Raw genomic sequence first — 14,892 nt, 5'->3', positions numbered from 1 at the left:
GCAGGGAGGCATCTCCCGCCCCCGCTCTGCCCCATTGACATCCCTAGTTGCAGGTTGTTAAGATTCGTAAATTAAAAATCAATACATTATTAGATACTTTCTCTTAAGAAAACTTGGTCACATTCTATAATTTTTATATGGAGACCACTTTAATAAAGACACTAAAATATCTTTTTTTAAAATCATTCGTACATGTCATGTTATTATTGGATATTTTTATTAAATCGGTTAATAATTTATTTTTTTAATAAATCATAATAAAATCGGTTTATTATAGCAATAATAATAATAATCCAATTGTCTGCATTATAATTATTAGATCCGATTTGATCCGATCGAATTATACCATTTAAACCGAATATTTTTAAATTTTTTTATAAATAGACAATTATATCCATGATTTTTTATTTTTCAAACATTTAAATCCCTAAAAATTTAAAAATATAATTAAATCCCTAAAAAAATTTGGGTTTATTTTTATAGTTATAAAAAAATCAATTTTATTCTAATTTGTTAAAAAAATTAAAAATAACGAGTTCATTAATACGTCCAATAATAATGCGATATATAAATGTCTTTACAAAAAGACGTTTTAGGCGTCTTTACGGAAGCATTCCTTTTTATATACAAGAACTTGTTGAATTAAAGAACAGAACAGAACTTTCATTCGCATAGGATTACATACACTATCAACCAGAACAGAATTTTTATTCGCATAGGATTACATACACTATCAACCGATTCAGAGTTCTAGTTCGAAGTTTTGTTCATCACATCGCATCACATTAACGAAGTTTAGGTCAAGTAAATATCTCTTGATAGCATATTTGAATATTGCAATGAAGATCAGATGTAGTTGTGTTTGGTTTGACAGTTACTGTGTTTGTATGCAAAGGATGCTAGTTCGCTGGGTTCCACCGTCTGAAGGGGCTATCAAACTCAACGTGGATGGAAGTTCAAGTGGAAATCCAGGAAGAGCTGGATGTGGTGGCTTGCTTAGAGATCAAGATGGCAACTGCATTGTTGGATTCGTCAGTCATATTGGTTTCGCCAGCAGCGTCGCAGCGGAACTAGTAGTTATTCGCCATGGTTTGTGGTTGGCGTGACAGTTTGGGTACAGAAAGGTGGAATGTGAAAGTGATTGCATGGTGGCTTTTGAGATTATTCATGGCAATGTCGGAGACTTTCGGAATTCGCATACATTGTGGGAGAAATTCACTAGTTCATGCTTCTTGAGTGGGATGTCATTATCTACCATGTCATGAGAGAAGCAAATTCGTGTGCTGATTTTTTGGCAAAGATCGGTTCTTCTTCTAGTTATGCGTTTTCTCTTATGAATAGGCCTTCGCCGGAACTCACACACCTTCTTCTTGCAGACTCCATGAGTGTTCTTTATTCTAGAGCTTAATTGTACGAGGTTATAAAAATTCTTGAGCTCTTTTTTTATTATTCCTTAAATTATGCATGGTTGATGTACTCTTTTTCCTCTATTGGATTTTTTCCTAAGCTCCAGAGGTTTGGTTCATAGGGATTTTTTAAGGAGGCATAACCTACATAGGCCAAGTATCCATATAGTCTATACCAATCTTGGTGGAACAATGTACTATTTAAATGTATCATATTCAACCTTAATGAAATTACAAAATTCATGGAGAAATTGTTGAATTCTATATTAATAATTGTCAATTATGTTCATCATTGCAAATGTAATATTTATCAAACCATAGACATATAAATACATGGATCATATGATAAGGATAGCTAGATCCTCCAATTCAGTTTATTTTGCGGCAGTTATCTCTAACTTGACCCTTAGAACCTTCTTTGATATCAAGCAAGCTCATTTTGACCATGACTTGTTGAAAATCCAAGAAGAACAAGGCTTGGTTTTGTATAAGAGTTGACAAAATTTCTAGTTCTTGGACTAGTGAACAATGTTTGATTAGATGCGAGAACCCCGTTGCCAGAGACCAAAGCGTCGATGTACAAGTTGTCGAAATCATCCCTTGTTTCATCGAAGGGCTGCTCAGCATTGTCACCATCACTGCATGTTCTGGACAGTGTCTTTGCAAATTCTGAGTTCAAATTTGGATCTATTTTTGTTAGTCTATTCTTGAAAGAAGAACACCTAGCTACTCCTATTGTATGAGCCCCTAAAAATTCAAAACCACAAAACAGTATTAAAAATGTTTCCTTGTTGCATAATCTCTATCAACTATTGTATTCGAAAATTATATGCATTTATAGTTTAATATATAGACATTTTTTAACAGAAGGAATGACACAGTGAAAGCTAGTAATTATGAATTTAGAAGCCTTTGTCAAAAAGTTTCACTTAATTATGATATTCATTATTCGTCAACAAGCATGTATAGATAGAAATAGAAGCATAGGGACATATATGTATATTAATTACCAGAGAGAGCCACCATCTCTTGTGCTGAAAAGCCATGTTGGCCAAACATCTTGATGAGATCAAAAGCATTCAAGTTGGGAAATGGCAGATTAATGGTATCCTCAATTTTGGACCTTGTTAGAATATTTATAATCTGCAATATATGCTCAATTTTATGGCAGAAAAATGGATACAACATGTATGACATTTTTTTAGTGAGTTACTTATTTACTATACCAATTAATAAGAATGACACTTTTTTTGTGCATTATGTATATAACTACCTCTATTCTTATGAGTTATCAGTACTTTTTTTATTTCTGCACTCTGTCTTTCATTGTTTTAGAACATTCAAGTTCTTGTTCACTCATTCCATTCAATTCTCAAAGAAAATCAAAACATGTTAGTATATTAAGTTTCTCAATTAAAATGATAACATATGTTCGAATTTTTTTTAAATATATAATTTATTGATCACTTACACTCACAAAAAAAGAAGCATGTTTGTTTTGCAGTAAAAAACCCCCTCAAAAAACCATAATTTATATTAATATTGAGAAATATTTCTAATTTTTACAACACATTTGATATTTATTCCAAAATTATTTGTAATTACTAAGTCATTAACGTTATTTTTCAACATTAAAAAAATGAAGAATTATAAATACTTTTAAAATAAAACGCACATTAAATATGTTTTAAGAACATGCAAGTATTTCTCTCTTATTTAATATATTACTCACAGAAACTCCAAAACAAAATCTCCGAACATGATACTGACACCCTAATAACAAACTCATCTGAATATTTTCGCCATACAACAACACGATCATTATTAATTACCAAAAACTTGATTAAAATAGAAATGAAATTAAGAACCTGAATGAAACAATCATGGAAGTGCATTCTAAGAAGAGGAGCAGCAAGTGAAGGATCATCTTCCAATGCCCTATTGACAATGTCCTTAACAACAGATTCAACAAAATAGTAATTCATGTTCAAACCATCTGCTCCAATTCTGAAACCACTCACTATAATTCCCATCACAACAAACACTGTCACCAAATTAGCCATCACTGTCTTCAAACACTTAAATGGCCTTTTGTACACCATATTAATCAATGATACAACACAACTACTATATAAATATGTATATGTGTGCTATATATAATGATTGAAAATATACAAAATAAGCACAAAATTAGATTAAGATAAGATTGAAAGGCTAAAAAAATTAAATATCTGTATAGTGGTTTATCGTTTACTTTTGTTTTCTAAATTTCTTGAATCCTACGTAATCATATTGGTCAATATGACTGCTATATATGGATGCATGGTGATTGCATTTGCATGTAAGTTGACACGTAATAAGGGTGTTTACCTATGTATAATTTTATTGAGTTTAATTTTGATGTAAGTAAATAATTTTATAATAAAATTTATTTTGAAAATTGGTTATTTCGTTATAATTACTGTTATTGTGTGAGTTAGTATAGTGGTTCATACGCGTCTAAGTTACATGTGGGAGAGGTCTTTTATTCCGTATGTATATGTTATGAGCATCAGCATGCTACTCTCACTGTATTCAATTTTTATCAAATGAAATGAAATAATATGTTGAATTTATGCATAGTTATATAATCAGATTTGTTCCTTTCAAGTGTATATGTAAAGGTAAGATTATACACTATACTATTCATAACTTTGAATTAGAATCTAGTTTATACATGAATAAGGATCAAATAACGTAATTTATTCAAGATATATGCATGATAATTAACATAATATATTTATTCAAAATATAAATAAACAAGAATTTTTTATTATATGCTTATTAATGTCTATTTCCATAAAATTTGGTATAAATATTATTCACCATATATTTAAAGCAACAATGGATTTGTTCTTACATTCCAAGATCATCAAATTACATGTTATCCCAAGTTCTGTATCCATAAATTTTGCCAAATAATGTCTCAGTGGAAACAACAAAATTTAACACTAAAAATGGATCTCCACAAATACATGCTAAGCACAACACTGATGTGCCTTCTCTTTATTGACATAAGCCTGCTTGCATTCACTATAGGAAACCCCCTCATATTTCATCACAAATTTTAAGATTCTTTGAATCAAAGAACTAATGGATACAACAATTGTGCAAATCCAAGGTAAGGTTACAAGATGAATTCTCATTTTATAGTACAATCAAGATTTGCAGAGACACAAAATATCTCTAGTAGTAACACAACAATCTTCTAGTCTAGGTATTAAGCTTTCTATCAGAATGAATTTTCAGAGCCTCAGCAACTCCAAAGAATTATGTACATGAAATGAAAGAATAATGCCTCCATTTTCACTAGTTATAGCAATCTTAGGAGGAATTTGGCTTAAGGAAATGTGTGGTGTTCTGTTCAAATGGTTTTCATTTTCACAATTTAGCAGAAATAAGTAAGGAACTTAATTCCCTTCACATGCTTTTCCCTATTTATATATATAAAAATAAATGAAAATACAGAGGGCATAGCTATAGCCCTATTTCTTGTATCCTACAATGACAAGAAAATTATCGCAGCAGGAACAATGACATTATAGCAATTCTGTTAGCTTAGAATCCTCATCTAGAACGGAAAATACTGCTCATCAAAGCAAGCATTCAGGGTGGGTTGGGTAAAATTATGTTTGGTCAAATTGTTTTAAAACTTGAAATGACTTTAATATACATAAAAGTAAATGTAATAAAGAGTAAGCATAAATCTAGAAAATCATTAATATATAATAAAATTATATTAGACTTCTTAATTTTGAAAAGAATAAACTAGCTTTAAAAAATATCTTCATAGGTGTTTTCAAAAGCACCTAATACTTTTAAAAACTAAAAACACAAGTACACGGTCTTTTTGAATTATCAAACACAATAAACTTTATCAAACTTACCCTCAATGCGAAGAACATCCTTAAAAGTAGCTAAGGGAGACAAATAAAAAAAAAAAAGCATAGTAATCAAAATCAACGCCTAAGGCGTCAATCTATCATAACAAGCACATAATCCGGAAGAAACACTACTAGTGTCACAAAGATAAATACTGAAAAAATACTAAAAAGGAAGTAAGTGGTAGTGCAGCACTCAAAAGTAATTGTGTCACAAACTTGTGAGTTCCCAATCTTCTTTGGACATGTCCAAAATTTCAACACAGCCATCTTCAAACAGGATCTGCAAAAAATTTATTGATACATAAGCACAACGTTGATCTAAGCCTTTAAAGCCCAACCAAAGTTTCTCTCACCAAGTGTTTTCGGGAATATTTGTTAAACCACTTAAGAATACATAAGAGTTGGAGTTGAATTCTTCACATAATGTGGATAAAGTGAACTTGTTGATTAAATACATGAATATCAAAAGCATATAAATTCAGAGGTAGAGTATCTAGTAAAATAGACAATTTTAATGTACCTCACATGTTCAAGGTGTTTTATCCTAATAACTTCCCCAATGCAAACTTTTAAGCTTTTCGATTGCGCAAAAACTTGAGAACTGCCTAAAATTCAAGCACAAAAGGAAAACTAAATGGATATGACAGCTAATTTTAAGCATAAACCAAATAGTATTTTAACATTTGGTTTACCAAAGAGAGTGAGATTTAAACCTGCGACTTCTTAGATGAGTATGGAAAGACTATATTATTTAAGATATAATTCATTAGCTTTCGTTTTTTCTTTTAAAGAAAAGAAGATTTGTGAATTTATGTTTTATTAAAAAAAACCCTACCCTTTCCTAATTAAATATGCCCTCCTTCTGCCTTTTCTGCTATGGCGACAGGCTCCACCGATTTCAGTCCGTCAGCGAGCATCTGTACCTTCCTTGCACTATAATTCTAGCTTTATTTAATTAGTGATGTATTTGATGTATTTAATTTCCTAGAATTTTTTAATATATCTCTAATTTTGTTGTTCCTAATTTATGTTAGACTTTTTATTAGATTTATGTTAGACCCTATCTGCTAGTATACGACATAAGGGAAATTAGTAATTAGAGAAAAGGATAAATGGGTCTCTGAGTTTTTTTCTGCGGATATTTTCGTCTTCGACGATTGGAAAATACATTCATATCCTTGATCTTTTAAAAATATGGACAAATCTATCCCCATTAAACTCAGTCCGTTAGCCCCGTCCGAAAACGCTGACGTAGCTCCCGTGACACTAACCTGACCGTCACGAGATGACATGTGGGTTAGACCTTCTGAAAATAGGACGTATTAGTCCCTAGGCTCCAAAACGACGCTGTTTATCCCCCACCCTCAATCTTTGAAATTCTTGATCCCTAATTCCTGATTGCACAGAAAGGGTGAAGCTGGTGAATGAAGAAAGGGAGCATGACATCCGATGGGGTATTATCTAGCTCGAGAAGAAGCGGAGGTGTAGGAAGAGAGGAGCAATTTACTGAAGGCTTGGGTCCTAAGGGAAAGGATGGCAAAGATGGCATCTCACTGAAGTGCTTCTGTGAAGAACATGCCACCTCTTCATGTCGAAGACGAACAGAAACCCTAACAGATTATTTCTCGGATGTCCGTTTTATAAGGTATGTATAAGTGTGTGGAACTCTGTTAGTGTTAGGGTCTCAAAACCAGTTTTTTATGATGAGTTCTGTGGACTGATTTTGTGCAGATGAGACAACCCCATTGCAAGTTCTTGTTGTGGTTGGATGAGCACATTGCAAGGTTTGGGTTGAGTGATGCAAGGGACCGGCGAGAGAAGAAATTTGGTGACGTTGAAGAGCATCAATGGAAGCAAGACATGGAAAACACGATCGTTTTGGAGCCTACGGACTAATACGTCATATTTTCAGAAGGTCTAGCCCACGTGTCATCCCGTAACGGTTACGTCAGCGCCATGGGAGCCACGTCAGCGTTTTCCGACGGGGCTAATGGACTGAGTTTAACGGGGGTAGATTTGTCCACATTTTTAAAGGGTCAGGGACATGAATGTATTTTTCAATCATCAAAAACGAAAATGTCCGCGAATAAAGAGATCAGGAACCTATTTGTCCTTTTCTCTAGTAATTATTAGGGGGACACATTTTGTAAGGATTTCGTCGCTCAAATTACATAACAGAAATATATATTGCCAAAAAAAAATACCTCTTCAAAATGGAGATTCAGTCAGTATATGAATTTCTATACTAGACATATAAATAAAAGAGGAGTGCTACACATACAAGTCATTTTTGTTTACAAGTCTTACAAGTTGGGCCTAACACGCGCGTTATTGAATCATTTTCGCGTGTTTCATCTTCGTTTCCTTTTTTACGAAAAAGAAGAAGAAGAGACATAGAGAAAGAAGAAGAAGAAGAAGAAGAAGAAGAAGAAGAAGAAGAAGAAGAAGAAGAAGAAGAAGAAGAAGAAGAAGAAGAAGAAGAAGAAGAAGAGAAAGAGGAAGCATGGAGAAAGAAGAAGAAGAAAAAGAAGAAAAAAAACGTGAAAACGGCGTGAATATAAATGACTTGTATGATTTGTATGGAAAAGCGTTCTCTCTTTGCTTTCAATCTCCTTCTGTTTTTTTCGATTTTCATGGTTTCTGAAATCAAACTTTGAAATTGTTTTGAAGATGATGGAACATCAGAAATACACCCGAATGATTACAAAAATACACCCAAACGATTACAGAAATACATCCAAAGGATTGCAGAAATACGCCCAAACAGTTACAGAAATAAACCAAACAATTACAGAAATACACCCAAAAGATTATAGAAATACATCCAAAGGATTTAATAAATACACCCAAAGGATTTAAGAAATACACCCAATATAGGGGGAGACAGTATATTTCTTCTTGAAATCTTTTAATGTTTTGCTAGTTAAGGATGAGGCACATGACAGAGACAAATCTAGAAAAAAAATCTAGAAGAATAGTAAAACATTACCTTGAATAATGTTTCTTCATTTTTTCTGGTGATTTTGATGAAGGAGAAAGAGAAAATAAAAAGAGGAGAAGAAATTTCAATAAAAAAAAGCGGGAGGAAGAGGTGATGTTGATGACGATGATAACGAGAGAGAAAAATTACAAAGAAGAAGAAAAAGAGACACGAAGGAAGAAGAAGAAGAAGAAGAAGAAGAAGAAGAAGAAGAAGAAGAAGAAGAAGAAGAAGAAGAAGAAGAAGAAGAAGAAGAAGAAGAAGAAGAGGAAAAGGAAGCACGGAGAAAGAAGAAGAAGAAAAAGAGGCACAAAAAAACGTAAAATGGCGTGAATATAAATGACTTATATGACTTGTATTGAAAATTACTTGTATGTGGAGAATTACTCTAAATAAAATAACTTGAGAATCAGCGGTTAGTTACACGTGAGAGTTCAGTTAGTTACTCTATGCTATTTAAGCAATGCATTTCAAGCAGTTGTTGAACAAATATAATTACAATATGAAGTTCACACTCTCAACTCATCTCAAATCCCTCTTTCTCTCATTCTCTCCAACTAAGGCCTCGTACCTTTCACTGAAAACAATACAAGACGCGACAAATCATTTCATTTCAAGGAATCTCTTTAAATTTGAATAAAAATAATTGACCATTTCATTCACTTACAGTTATACCATCAACCCACAACGCACTCAAGTTCTAGTTCTTGTTTTTGTTCATCACATCATTCTATTCCTCTCAATCAGGGATCCAACCCAGTCTGAAATCAAGTAAATAATCTCTTTATTACTACTTAATATTTTTATTTTGGCTACAAATTAAACATATATCACTTTATATAAAAAATGTTTCACATATGTATGATCAAGTTTGATCCAAATTAAAGCCCTGTGGTTTGGTGCCCACATGTTTTTATCTTTGCCATTAGTTTTCCTTAGCTATGTACACAGTACAAAATCGTTGCAAGATTATAATAGCATCTTTGAATATTGCAATGAAGATCAGACATAGTTGTGTTTAGTTTGACAATTTACTATGTTTGTATGCAAAGGATGCTAGTTCGCTGGGTTCCACCGTCTGAAGGGGCTATCAAACTCAACGTGGATGGAAGTTCAAGAGGAAATCCAGGAAGAGCCGGATGTGGTGGCTTGCTTAGAGATCAAGATGGCAGCTGCATTGTCGGATTCGTCAGTCATATTGGTTTTGCCGGTAGTGTCGTAGCGGAACTAGTAGCTATTTGCCATGGTTTGTGGTTGGCGTGGCAGTTTGGGTACAGAAAGGTGGAATGTGAAAGTGATTGCATGGTAGCTCTTGAGATTATTCATGACAATGCCGGAGACTTTCCGAAATTCGTAGACATTGTGGAAGAAATTCATCGGTTCATGCTTTTTGAGTGGGATGTCACTATCTACCATGCCATGAGAGAAGCAAATTCGTGTGCTGATTTTCTGGCAAAGATTGGCTCTTCTTTGAGTTCTGCATTTTCTCTTCTGAATAGGCCTCCGCCAGAACTCACTCACCTTCTTCTTGCCGACTCCAAGGGTATTCTTTATTCTAGAGCATAGTTATATGAGGTTATAAATTTTTTATTGGAATGTGAAAGAAAATGGAGAAAAAAGGATGACTTCATTGAGTAAGTAAGTAATTACAAGGTATATCTAACTGCTATACAGTAGGAAGAATGACTAATTAATTGCTAACTAATTAAGTTAGGTATCCGTAACATCCCTCCTCAAGTTGGCAGGTAGATGTCGATCATGCCAAACTTGGAGATGAGATTGTGGAACTGGGTTAGAGTTATTGGCTTCATGAAGACATCGACAAGCTGATGCTGAGTTCATGGATCAGTTTGATGAATCCTGCCACAACTTTCTCTCAAACAAAATGGCAGTCTACCTCAATATGCTTGGTCCTCTCGTGGAATGTGGGATTTGATGCAATGTAGATGGCTGACATAGAGTCACAAAACAGCATGGAAGATGGTGCTTTGATTTGAAAATCAGATAGGAGTCCTGTCAACCAAGTCAATTCAGCAGCCACAGCTGCCATAGCTCTGTATTCAGATTCAACAGATGATCGGAAAACTGTTAGTTGTTTCTTTGACCTCCAGGAAATTAGAGAGTCCCCAATGAACACACAGTAATCTAAAACGCTTCTCCTAATGTCGGGACATCCCGACCAATCTGCATCCGCATAAGCCATTAGCCTCTTTTCTGATTTTGCAGAAAATAATAACCCTTGACCCACGGTTCCTTTTAAGTATCTCAAGAGATGGTGAAATGTATTCATGTGAGTAGTTATAGGCTTAGACAAGAATTGACTAAGGGTAGACACCGCATAGGTAATGTCCGAATGGGATATAGTGAGCTACATTAACCTCCCTATTAGTCTCCGGTAGATGGATGAGTCCGCAAGTAAATCACCATCGGAGTTACTCAGCTTGAGGTTAGCATCCATAGGCAAAGAAACAGACTTGGAATCTGTAAAATTAGTGTCCTCCAAGATGCTTAGGTGTACTTTCTTTGGCTGAGGACAATTCCATCACTGGACTTGCTAGTTCCAAGCCTAATAAATACTTCAAATCACCCAGAATCTTCAACTTAAAGGAGGCCTCTAACAGTTTATGCACCTTATGCATCATATCCTTGGAAGGGATCACTAGTATGATGTTATCTACATAAACCAGCAAGTAAATAATCTTGTCGCCACTACCATAAGAGAAGAGAGAGTAATCATGCTTGGACTGTTTGAACTTGTGAGTGAGCAGCGCTGAAGTGAATTTATAGAACCATTGTCTTGAGGCTTGTCTCAAACCATAGATGGACTTGTTCAACTTGCATACGAGTCCAGAGCTCTTGGACTTGTAACCAAGAGGCAGGTCCATATAAACTTCTTCGAACAAGTCACTGTTCAAAAAGGCGTTGTTCACATCTAGTTGCAATAAAAACCAATTGTTGATGGCTGCAAAAGAAAGGAGAACCCTGACAGTGGTGAATTTGGCCACGGGAGAGAAGGTGTCCTTAAAATCAATGCCTGCCTGCTGCGTATAGCCCTTTGCAACCAAACGGGCCTTATAGCGCTCCACTGAGCCATCTGCCTTACACTTGACTTTGTACACCCAACGACATCCAATGGTATGTTTTTCTGGTGGAAGAGAAACTAAAGTCCGAGTATTAGTGGCCTTCATGGCTTAAAGCTCCTCATCCATAGCCTGCCTCGACTTAGGGTACTTCACGGCTTGATGAAAGAAAGAGGGCTCAGGAATTGCAATAACATTAGTTATGAAATGAGAGTGATAGTGTGAGATATGTTGAAACTGATCTAGAGTCCCATGAGAGACAATATTGCACTGATAATCCTTGAGGTAAGATGGTGGTCTGTGTTGTCTGGACGATTTTCTCAAGTTAATTGGTGAGCTTGGAATATTAGATTGATGTTGTGACTTGTGAGGTAGGTTCAGTGACTAGCATATCCACAGATAGTTGAGATGGTGGTTGGCCAGAATGAGGGCTGGTAAGTGTGGTTAGAGGGACTGCATCAGTGATGGATGATGGGATAACTATGTCAAGGAAATTGTCCACCATGGGCCTGGAAGTATCGGTTAATTGCCGAAAGGAAAATTCATTTTCGATAAAGGAAACATCTCTGGAGATGAAAATCTTCTTGTTCATTGGGTCATACAACTTGTATCCCTTGTAACCAAAAGGATAGCCAATGAAGATTGCACGCACTGCTCTAGGGGAGAACTTGTGTCTCTGAGATAGAAGAGAAGATGCATGAGCCAAGTAGTCGAAGACTCTCAAAGACTGATAGTCAGGTTGCTTAAGGAAGAGTCTATCAAAGGGAGAGCAGTGTTGGAGTGCTGGACTTGGTAAGCAATTGATGAGGAAAGTGGCAGTCAAGACACAATCTTTCCAAAAGGCAATTAGGGCCTTGGACTGAAAGAACAATGCTCTGACCACATTGAGTAGATGCTGGTGCTTTCTTTCAACAACGGCGTTTTGTTCTGGCCGTTCCACACAGGAGAATTGATGAAGCATACCCTTGGAATTCAGGTAATCAAGGAGCATTAATTCACCAGCATTGTCTGATCTCACCTGCTTTACCCTAGTATTAAACTGAGTTTTAATCATATTAAAGAAATTGATGAGAGTGTGAATGATTATTATAAGTTGGAGCTCTATAAGGGCCCCAAATATCACAGTGAACCAAATCAAAGGAATTCTTACAAAAATGATTATTGGATTGAAAAGACAAACGCTTGAGTTTAGCTAAGGGACAGACTTCACAAGTAGAATGATTGTATTTGAGAGTTTTATTGGACAAAAGAGGACTCAATTTGTTAAAGACTTTTTCTGAAGTGTGACCTAAAGGAACATGCCAAATAGTGCTATCAACATTGGTTACTGATCTACAGCTATGAACAGAACTCCTAGTACGAACTGTGAAAGGTTATTGTAGCAGAAACAGGTCATCAGTTTCATCACCTCTGTCAATCACCTTCTTGGAGGTCATGTCCTGTATGATGAAGGCTAAGTCAGAAAAGAGAACTTTGCAGTTAGACAATTTCAACAAAGAACTAACAGAAATCAAATTAACTCGGAAAGAGGGAATGGATATGACATTGTAAAGGATTAAAGAAGAATTAATAACAACATTACCAATAGGTAAGGCATGAATTTTGGTATGGTCAGGTAAAGTAAAAAAATGATTTGTAAGAGGTTTGGCATTTTCCAAAAATTTAAAAGAATTAGTGATGTGAGTGGTAGCTCCGGAATCAATTATCCAAGAACTAACCTCTGCCATTTGATTCGAATAACATGAGGAAAACACTTCACCTGCACAAATTTCAGGTTCAATGTCCTGAAGAGCCTGCTGAGTTTGCAAGAGAGTCATCAATTGGTTGGACTGAGCTGCTGTAAGTGAAAAGATGGATGTTGGAGATGGATCTTGGCTTTCTTGATCATGAGCGACCTTGGCAACATGATGCACTTGGGATTTGGCATTCACAGGCTTGTTCTGGGAATATCCAGGAGGATATCCATGGAGACGATAACATTTATCCTCATTATGTCCCAGCAACCCATAATGAGCACAGAGTGGACAATCTTTCCTCCCTTTCACCTTGGGTCCAGAAGGAGCGGTGGGTCTTGGATACTGTTTAACAGCAAAAGCCATATGTTGGCTTGGAGAGGTGAGTGCTCTCTGCTTCTCCTCTTGCAACACAAGAGAAAAGACTTTTCCAATCGGAGGCAGTGGATCTGACAATAGGATCTGGCTTTGAACACTTGCCAAATTCTCATTGAGACCCATAAGGAACAGTATCATATATTCTTGATAAAAAAAAAGCTTGAATCGGCTTAACGCCACCACAGGAACAAGATACCAATGGCTTGAAGGTGTTGAGTTCTTCCCAAAGTATCTTCAACTTTGTGAAATACTGTGAGACCGAGAGAGAGCCTTGAGTCAGAGACACGAGTGACCTCTTCAGCTCAAAGATGCGAGGTGCGTTGTTCTGAGAGAAGCGAGTCTCCAAATCTTGCCAGAGTAAAGCCGCGGATCCAGCATAGATGACGCTTGCCACAATATCCTTGGAGATCGCATTCAGCAACCACGTAGTGACGATGTCGTTTGTGCACTGCCACGATTCAGTGAGCGCATGGTCAAGAACTGGATCTGGCTTTGGGAGGGAGCCATCGATGAAGCAGATTTTGCATTTTCCACTCAACGCAAGTCTCATCGATCTGCACCAAGAAGCGTGGTTGTCTTCTTCTAGGGGTTGTGAAATAAGCACGAGCCCTTGGTGATCGCCAGACTGGAGCAGATACGCATCAGGAATCGGCGAAGGTGGTGCCAGAACTCGAGGAGTATTGGAGTCTCCCTAAGGAACTGTAGATACAAAAATTGGAGACATTCTGATTGATGAGTAGAAGAATAGAGGAAAAGAAGAGGTATCGATTGAGGAAGAATGTTCTTGCCAAAACGAGAAAGAGCGAGAAAGAAGAATGGAAAATTAGGAAATTTTCCTGAGAAAATTAAAGAATGAAGGGAGAGAATAATGCGGAAGTGTGAAAAAGAATTACATCTGATACCATATTGGAATGTGAAAAGGGAATGGAGAAAAAAGATGATTTCATTGAGTACGTAAGTAATTACAAGGTATATATATATAAGTGAGCTAAGAGCCTAACTAACTGCTATACAGTAGGAAGAATGACTAATTAATTGCTAACTAATTAAGTTAGGTATCTGTAACAATTGTTGAGCTTTTTTTTTCATTATTCCTTAAATTATGCATGGTTGATGGACTTTTTTTCCTCTATTGGATTTTTTCCCAAGCTCCAGGGGTTTGGTCCATAGGAATTTTTTGAGGAGGCATAACCTACATAGGCCGAGTATTCATATATTCGATACTAATCTCGGTGGAACAATGTACTATTCACAAGTATGTATCATATTCAATTTCAATGAAATTACAAAATTTCTGGAGAAATTATTGAATTCGATAATTGTCAATTATGTTTATGTGCTAATGTAATATTTATCAAACTATAGACATAAATACATAAATCATATATTAAT

General features: G+C 35.6%; 1 protein-coding gene and 1 pseudogene across 1 annotated transcript; both read right to left on the bottom strand.

Moving 5' to 3' along the window:
- Nucleotides 1-1,775: 1,775 nt before the first annotated feature.
- On the bottom strand, nucleotides 1,776-3,469 carry LOC112717839 (peroxidase 47-like; annotated as a pseudogene).
- Nucleotides 3,470-11,735: 8,266 nt separating this feature from the next.
- LOC140175727 (uncharacterized) lies at nucleotides 11,736-14,050 on the bottom strand. Its single transcript, XM_072204273.1, has 3 exons — nucleotides 13,697-14,050; nucleotides 13,108-13,584; nucleotides 11,736-12,407 (listed from the first exon to the last, which is right to left on the bottom strand). The coding sequence occupies exons 1-3, from the start codon at nucleotides 14,048-14,050 to the stop codon at nucleotides 11,736-11,738; spliced, it is 1,503 nt and encodes a 500-aa protein (XP_072060374.1).
- Between the last annotated feature and the right edge of the window lie 842 nt (nucleotides 14,051-14,892).

The sequence above is a fragment of the Arachis hypogaea genome, chromosome 10, assembly GCF_003086295.3.
Source record: "Arachis hypogaea cultivar Tifrunner chromosome 10, arahy.Tifrunner.gnm2.J5K5, whole genome shotgun sequence".
Taxonomy (NCBI): Eukaryota; Viridiplantae; Streptophyta; class Magnoliopsida; order Fabales; family Fabaceae; genus Arachis; species Arachis hypogaea.
Note: the sequence above shows the minus strand (reverse complement) of the source record. Positions and strands in the feature narration are given on the sequence as shown.

Bases quoted from the DNA above. Each gene is read 5' to 3' on its own strand.
- LOC140175727 (XM_072204273.1), bottom strand. From the start codon at position 14,050: ATGAGACTTGCGTTGAGTGGAAAATGCAAAATCTGCTTCATCGATGGC. The intron at 13,585-13,696 runs GTATCTTGTTCC...GTTCAAAGCCAG, and splicing joins TCAACACCTTCAAGCCATTG to ATCCTATTGTCAGATCCACT. The intron at 12,408-13,107 runs GTTAGTTCTTGG...AGGGTAAAGCAG, and splicing joins ATTCGAATCAAATGGCAGAG to GTGAGATCAGACAATGCTGG.